This window comes from Arachis ipaensis, chromosome B07, assembly GCF_000816755.2.
Source record: "Arachis ipaensis cultivar K30076 chromosome B07, Araip1.1, whole genome shotgun sequence".
Lineage (NCBI taxonomy): Eukaryota > Viridiplantae > Streptophyta > Magnoliopsida > Fabales > Fabaceae > Arachis > Arachis ipaensis.
This window is the reverse complement of record NC_029791.2, coordinates 117,080,801-117,088,952: the sequence shown is the minus strand read 5'-3', so window position 1 is coordinate 117,088,952 and position 8,152 is coordinate 117,080,801. Positions and strand designations below refer to the sequence as shown.

Here is an 8,152-nt window from a genome sequence, read left to right as displayed (position 1 = left end):
TGAAAAAGGAGGTTTCTGATGCAAAAGAAAAACTAAAACTTGAAGAGGAGAAGTGTGAGAAAGGTGCAGAGTTACTAAAAAAGAAGGAAAATGAAATCGCCAATAAGGGCGAGCAACTTGTTGAGATGAACCTAAAGTTAAAACGGATGGAAACTAATCGTGAAGTTGAGATTCTTGATGCTTTTGCTGAGGGCTTTGAATGTGCCCTTATTCAAGCAAAGTTTCTTTGTCCTGAAGGAGATTTTGCAGTATGGACCCGAGTAAGGTAGTTCGAGATGGGCACTTGGTCGATGATGAAGAGGTTCCAGAGGAAAGGGGTGATAACTTGGCTGATTGATAATGTGCGGTTGTATTTTCGATCTTTTTGATCTTTGTAATGACTAAGTAGTATGAAAAAACTTCTGTTTTATTTTGAGTAGGGCATTATGGGGTCCCTTTTAAGAGCTGTTAAAATCAGTGCTTGTTTTGTAACTGATGCGTTTCTGATAAATTTAGGATATATTTGTTTTATCCTTTGCATATCCCTATATTTAGGGTCTGATTACTGATAAGGAGTCATCAGTCCGGATTGCGCACGTATTATTGGTGCGGCTTCAGGTTTAAACAGGAATGGTTTACTGCCGTAGGCAATAATCTTTAAGAAGTTCGCGTTAGTATAGAATATATTGACAAAAAATAATTATTACTGGTATGCATAGAATATATTGACAAAAAATAATTATTATTGGTATGCAGCACTTTTACAAATTGAATTAGGGACGCTAGCCTCGTTAAAACCTCCTTGAGCAAAACCTATCTTTAGGAAAAATCTCAAGGTAGGAAAAAGAGTGCCAGCATTCTGCAGTATTAACTATAGTATTGTTTCAAGGAATTAATATTCCAAGTGCTAGGTAGTACCGTACCATCTAATTGCTCCAATTGGTATGCTCCTCTGCCGAGTACCTGATGAATTCGGTAGGGGCCTTCCCATGTCGCTGCAAGTTTTCCGTGAGTAGGTGGTCTCCGTGCTTCCTCAGTTTTCCTCAACACCAGGTCTCCGACATGAAAAGATCTCGGTCTCACCCTTTTATTATGTCGTTGGCCTACTCGCTGCTGTAAGGCTTTATGACGAACAGCCGCTATGTCCCGTACCTCCTCAACTAAATCAAGCTCGGCTCGCCGAGCATGTTCGTGATCTTCTGCTTGTGCTCTGAAGGAGCTTTGTGATATTTCAACTGGTATCATCGCTTCCGATCCGTATACCAGACGAAATGGTGTTTCTTTAGTTGTTGAGTGTGGTGAGGTATTATAACCCCATAAAATCTCTGGGACAAGCTCAGCCCATAGTCCTTTAGCGTCATCGAGCTTCTTCCTTAAAGCCTGGAGGACGACCTTGTTTGCAGCTTCGGCTAAGCCGTTTGATTGAGGATGCTCCACTGAGGAGAAATGCTGCTTAATCTTTAAATTCTGTAAAAAGGTCTTGAAATTATGGTCGGTAAACTGGCGACCGTTATCAGTTATAATGTGACGAGGTATACCGAATCTGCAAATTATCTTTTGCCAAACAAATGATATCATTTGAACTGATGTAATCCTAGCTAGAGGTTGAGCCTCAATCCATTTAGAAAAGTAATCAATTGCGACAACCAAGTATTTTACCTGTCTTGGGGCTGTGGGGAAGGGTCCTAGGATATCCATTCCCCAATGATTAAATGGCCAGCTTACCGTTGACTGATGTAAATCCTCGGCGGGAATGTTAATGATCGGGGCATGTCTCTGGCAGTGGTCGCAGGTTCGGACCTTTTGCCGACTGTCCTCCCATATGGTCGGCCAATAAAAACCAGCACGAAGAATCTTTTGTGCTAGACTTCTGGCTCCTGAATGTATTCCGCAAATGCCTTCATGAACCTCGGCTAAGGCTAGGTCGGCCTCTGTTCTGTCTAAGCATTTCAATAATGGTCGAGAGTAACCTCGCCTATACAATTGGTTATTCAGCAATGTAAAGAAAGATGCTTTTCGTTTGAACTTTTTTACATCTTCCATCTGTTGTGGGAGTTCTCCACTTTTAAGGTACTGAATGTACGGCTTTTGCCAACTAGCTTCGTTGTCTATATGAAAAATGCTAATGATATTTATGCTCAGCTCATGAAGAGTGGATTGTAGTAGTGAGGCAGTGTGTGACTGAGTGGAAGCTAGCTTAGATAATATATCTGCCCTATGATTTTGATCTCTTGCTATATGATGAATTTCAATTTTTGAAAAACGATCCATGAGGTTTTTAACAATGACTACATATTTGGATAAAACTGGATCTTTGGTTTGAAAACTTTGATTTACTTGTTGAACAACTAACAGAAAATCACAATAAACTTGTAAATTAACAACATGTAGTTCTATTGCTAACCTGAGCCCAGCGAGTAGAGCTTCATACTCGGCTTGATTATTGCTAGCTTTGAATGAAAATCGTAGAGAGTGTTCAATAACAACTCCTTCAGCATTTTCCAAAAGTATCCCTGCTCCAGATCCATGGGGGTTAGAGGCCCCATCAACAAATAACACCCAATTCGCATCCTCTATGTTCGGACTTGGTCCTGTGAACTCGACGATAAAGTCGGCTAGATATTGTGATTTGACAGATCCTCTAGGTTGGTATTGAATATCAAATTCGGAAAGTTCAATGGACCACTTTATCAATCTCCCCGCAAGCTCGGGCTTGGCGAGTATTCGGCGTAAGGGTTGAGAAGTTTTGACATAAATTGTATGGCTCTGAAAGTAGGGGCGGAGCCGTCTTGCAGAAAAAACAAGTGCGTAGGCGAGCTTTTCTAACCTTGGATAGCGAAGCTCGACATTCTGCAATGATTTGCTTACAAAATAAACTGGCTGTTGTGTTCTCTCTTTTTCTGCAACAAGAACAGAGCTAACTGCTATATCAGTAACCGACAAATACAAATATAATGGTTCACCGATGTTAGGTTTTTGCAAAACAGGTGGTTTAGAAAGAAATTGCTTTAAACTCTTAAATGCCATTTCACAGTTTTCATCCCATTGGAAAGTTGTATTTTTCCGTAAACATCGAAAAAAGCTGAAGGACTTGGACGCTAAGCATGGTAGAAATCTGGATAGTGCTGCCAACCGCCCTGTTAATCGCTGAACCTCTTTAATGTTTGTGGGACTATTCATATCAAGGATTGCCTGACATTTTTCAGGATTTGCTTCAATTCCTCGGCTAGTAAGTATGAAGCCGAGGAATTTTCCTCCCTTAACACCAAAGGCACATTTTTCCGGATTGAGCCTCATGTTATAAGCTCGGATTTGGCCAAATATTTCAGCAAGGTCCTCAGTATGGGAGTGGCCGACCTTTGTCTTGGCGACCATATCATCGACATACACCTCAATATTCCGGCCTATCTGTTGGTCGAAAACCTTGTTCATCAGTCTCTGGTATGTTGCACCTGCATTCTTTAAGCCAAAAGGCATGACATTATAGCAATAATTACCATATTCAGTAATGAAGGCCGTTTTTTCTTGGTCTGATGGGTGCATAAGGATATGGTTATAACCAGAGTATGCGTCCATGAAACTTAAGGTGCCATAACCACAAGAGTTATCTACTAAAGTATCAATAGAAGGTAGAGGGTAGGCATCTTTAGGACATGCTTTATTTAAATCAGTAAAGTCGACGCACATGCGCCATTTACCATTATTTTTCTTTACCATGACGACGTTGGCCAGCCAAGTTGTAAACCTGATTTCTCGGATGAAGTTTGCATCGATGAGCTTCTTGGCTTCAGCCATGGACGCGAGTCTTTTCTCAGTTCCGAGATTTCTCTTTTTTTGAGATATTGGTCGGGCTGCCGGGCTTATTGCCAGTTTATGAGTAATAACAGATGGATCAATGCCTGGCATGTCTCCAGATGTCCAAGCAAATAGATCGGCGTTCTCCTGCAAAAAACGGATGAGCTTCTCCCTTTCTTTGTCTTTTACGGAGGTTCCTATAAAAGTGAATTTCATTGGGTCATCAGTTAACATAAGCTTTGTTAGCTCTTCGTTTGGCAGAGGGCGATCTTGAAAGTCGGCTCTAGGGTCAAGCTCGGCTAGTATTGGTTGTTCGGCATTGATGGAGTTTATACGTCGCTCGCAACTCCTCTTGATAGGTTTTAGGCTTGTATTATAACAATACCGAGCTTCTTGCAAGTCACCATGGACGGTGGCCACGATATTCTCCTGCACAGGAAACTTGACACAGAGATGAACAGTGGATACAATTGCAGTAAATTTATTTAAAAAAGGTCTTCCTAAGATAAGGTTATAGGGACTGAAACAGTCAACAACAAGATACTGGATGTCATGTGTTTTAGATAGAGGCTGCTCACCGAGTGTGGTTTGTAACCACACTGAACCTATCACTGGAACGCGTTCCCCGGAAAAACCGACCAAATCACCTACAGATGGTTGCAAAATATTAGTACTTAATTTCATTTTTTCAAATGTAGTAAAAAATAACACATCAGCACTGCTGCCTGGGTCTAGCAGCACTTTCCGAACTATTAAGTCGCCCAGCTGTAGAGAGATGACAACAGGGTCATCCAGATTAGTATCTTTGCAATTAAAGTCGGTCGGGCAGAATGTCATCTCCGGAATCTCCTGCACTGGCTGAGGATTGTTGGTGGTATCTCCCAGTGCCAACATGGCCCTGTATGTCCGCTTTCTTGCCAAACTTGTTTGTCCACCTCCGGCATAACCGCCGGAGATGCAATTGATTATACCCCTAGGTTGAGCAGGGGCCTTTTCTTTGTCTTTTGATGATGATGATGATGGTCCTGCAGGGGGTGGATCTGAAGTGGGAACGGATCTTTTCTGCATATGACCTGAGATAAATTTATCAAGATGTCCTTGTCTTGCTAAACGCTCCAGAAGGTCTTTAGCGATCACACATTCGTCGGTTGTGTGACCATACTTCTGATGGAATGTGCAATACTTGGATTTGTCTATATTCTTCGGCTTGGGATAACTGCCAGCTTTACGAGGAGGTTTAATCAACTTGGAATTCAAAATTTCTTTAATAATATCATCTCTCTTCGCGTTAAACTGAGTGTACGTCTCATAGCGAGGAGTCGGTCTGAAAGTCTTCTTATTGTCCCGAGGCTTATCGTCTTCTTTAATAGCTGCCGACCTTTCCACTTTGCGAGCTTGGCGAAGCTCTTCGATGTTTATTTGTCCTTTTGCCTTTTCTCGAAACTCGGCTAAAGTCTTCGGCTTGGCTACTGCGATGGCTTCTTGAAATTTTCCTGGTCGAAGGCCACTTTTGATGGCATGAAGATGTACTTCGGGATGAAGGTCGGGAATGCGCATGGCTATCTTTGTAAAACGGGTAATGTAGTCCTTCAGGCTTTCCTGAGGACCTTGTTTTACAGTCATTAGGTAGTCGGAATCATGCAAATATATTGCTGATGCCGCAAAATGATCTTCAAATTGCTTTGCTAGCTCCTGGAAACGTGAAATTGAATTTGCAGGCAAAGAGCAAAACCAGTCAAGTGCAGGACCATCTAAAAAGGAGGGAAAACAACGACATAAAATAGGGTCGGATGCACTGTTAACGATCATGATAGATCGGAATTTTTTTATATGCTGCTTTGGGTCTCCTAAGCCGTCATACGGAGTTAAAGTCGTGGGCAATGTAAATTGCCGAGGCAGTTGAAAATTCATTATATCAGCTGTGAAAGGTCCTGCCGAGTTGTCAGGCTCTTCTTCCTCGTCTTCCGGCGAGGCTTCATTGTTTTGAGGATTCCTTCCATCATCATCCTGGGGGGTCTCCGAAACGTGCGTCGGTTGAGATTGATGTTCGTCATTGGCGTTTCCTCCATGACGGTTGTCGTTGTGCTCAAGTCGGGCGTTGGCTATTTGCCGAATTTGTTGCTGCATTCTTTGATTCTCCTCCGCCATACGTTGATTTGCCTCTGCCATGCGTTGATTTGCCTGCTGAAGCTCAGTTACCATCCGAAGTAGCTCGGACGGCGTGGGGGGAGGTGCATCAGTCATTCACAGACATTAGGGTATTTGGGACCTGTAAGGAAAATTTTCTAAACCCTCGGCCCCACGGTGGGCGCCAAATATTCCTGCCTGGTTGTGGCCGAGTTATATCTCGTTCGGAAGAAGGGGTTGTACGACCTTGTAAATGAACCACGATGTGTCTCGACCACCAAGTGAAACAAGAGGGGGAGCACCTGCAAAAAGCACTCCGACGCTCAAGTCAGTTAATGAGAATTATATGGAGAGTTTTTAGTTTGGAACAATGATCTACCTTTTCAACTCGGATTGTTCTCTTTTATAACTCGGAGACGATAATCGGTAATTTTCTCCTGAATTGATTATTTTATCGTAACCAACCAAAATCATTTAATGCCATAAGATCGGTGACGTTTAATACGTCGGACGTCGGTTGGCCTGCCGAGCTATAACGTATAACGGTCATATCATAGTCTATCAATCCAAGAAACGCTTTGAATGAGGCAGGTTGAGCTTTTATTTAGACCGAGTTATAGCTCGGTATGAGGAGCCCCCATATCAACTTGGCTCATTATTGAAAATAACATTTTTTTTTAACAGAGTATAAATTATTGTTTAATTAGAATTGAAAAAGGTATAATGACAGATATTAATGATGGTACTGTTTCCCAATGTGGGGTGCAAGTTCCTAAGCAAACTTGGAACCGTTCGAAGTGATTTTCTTAAGAAATGGTTGTGACTTTAACCTGGCAATTGAAAGGGTTTCATTAACCAAACATTTATTCTCAAACTACACTTTCGCAAAGCAAAGACTTGGCGTTTTAACTGGTGCTGCTCTTCGAAAAGTTTTTAGAATGAGCACAAGAGGTTAGTGACAGCATCCTTTTACCTCTTATGCTTTCTATTTTCTGATTTCTGAGAGAAAGATAAATGGGTGACAAAAAGGCGAAAGCTTCACCAAAGGTTGAGGATGATGGGTCATATGGCTGGGTTGACCCTGATGTGAAGATAAGGGCTTCCCTTTTTATTGACAGAGAAAGTGTGGAGGAGGTTAATTTGTCAAGGATAGTAAGGCCTGATTTTCATATTGAAATGACGCCATGCAGTCGTATGGATCGTGTTTTTCATAGGTAGAAAGATTTTGAAAATTTCTTTATGTATAGCTGTGTTCTTGAGGAATTGTCTGTTAAGTTGCCTTTTACCCAATTTGAGTGTGATGTTTTAAAACAAATGAACTGTGCACCGTCCCAAGTTCATCCTAATGGATGGGCGTTTTTGAAATGTTTTCAAATTCTGACCGAATTTCTGGGGATTGTTCCTGAACTGGAATTGTTTTTTCACTTTTTCAAGCCAAGGGAGTTTGGAAAGGCCTTTGGGTTAATTTGAACAGCACTCCTGGGTTTTCTGTTTTTAAACTTTATAAATCTTCTTTCAAAGATTTTAAGGAAATGTTTCTTAAGGTAAAATCTGCAGAGGAAGAGTTTCCATTTTACCTAGATGAACATCTCGGAGAAAAATTTCCCCTTTACTGGTGCTGTCAGCCTAATCACATACTGGGTCCCGAGCTTATAACTCCTCGGAACGAATGTATAATAAGCTTTCTGATGGAAATGGTTAATCGGGGTGGCCTAATATCTGTATCGGACTTGCTTCCGTGGGAGGAAGATAGGGCGTCTGTTTTAGATTATTTTGGTGAGGCATAACTGTTGTATTTTGTTTGGTGTTGTAGGGTAATATTTATCTAACTTTTTATGTTATATCCTTTCAGCTGGCAAGTATCCTGGGGTTTCAGCATCAACCCTAAGGTCGCGGTTTAGGATGAAGAACTTTGAAGGGTCTTCGTCAAACTTGGACAAAGTAGATGGCGAGGCTGAAGTTAATCAACCCTTGCCAAAGAAAAAAGGTATTGTTTTCAAGAAGAGGAAGGCTGATTTAATCAATGTAGACGAAGGGGACAACGTGATTCAGCTTAATGAGTTGGCAAATTTTATGGTCAAGCAAGAGAGACTGCACTTTTTTGAAGAAGAGGGTGATGGATCATCAGTCTGGGACAAAAAATTTCCTTTTAATGTAGTTGCTAATGAAGTTGTTCAATCTGCTTCGGATATTTCTCGTATTGAGGAAATTGGGGATGTTGGCATAGATCAGTTCATGCAGGTTGGCCTAG

The 8,152-nt window shown here is 41.6% G+C and overlaps 1 protein-coding gene across 1 annotated transcript; it reads right to left on the bottom strand.

The window, feature by feature from the left end:
* Window positions 847-5,976, bottom strand: LOC107607773. The gene has a single exon (XM_016309677.1). The coding sequence runs from the start codon at window positions 5,974-5,976 to the stop codon at window positions 847-849; it is 5,130 nt and encodes a 1,709-aa protein (XP_016165163.1).

Bases quoted from the DNA above. Each gene is read 5' to 3' on its own strand.
- LOC107607773 (XM_016309677.1), bottom strand. From the start codon at position 5,976: ATGGTAACTGAGCTTCAGCAGGCAAATCAACGCATGGCAGAGGCAAAT.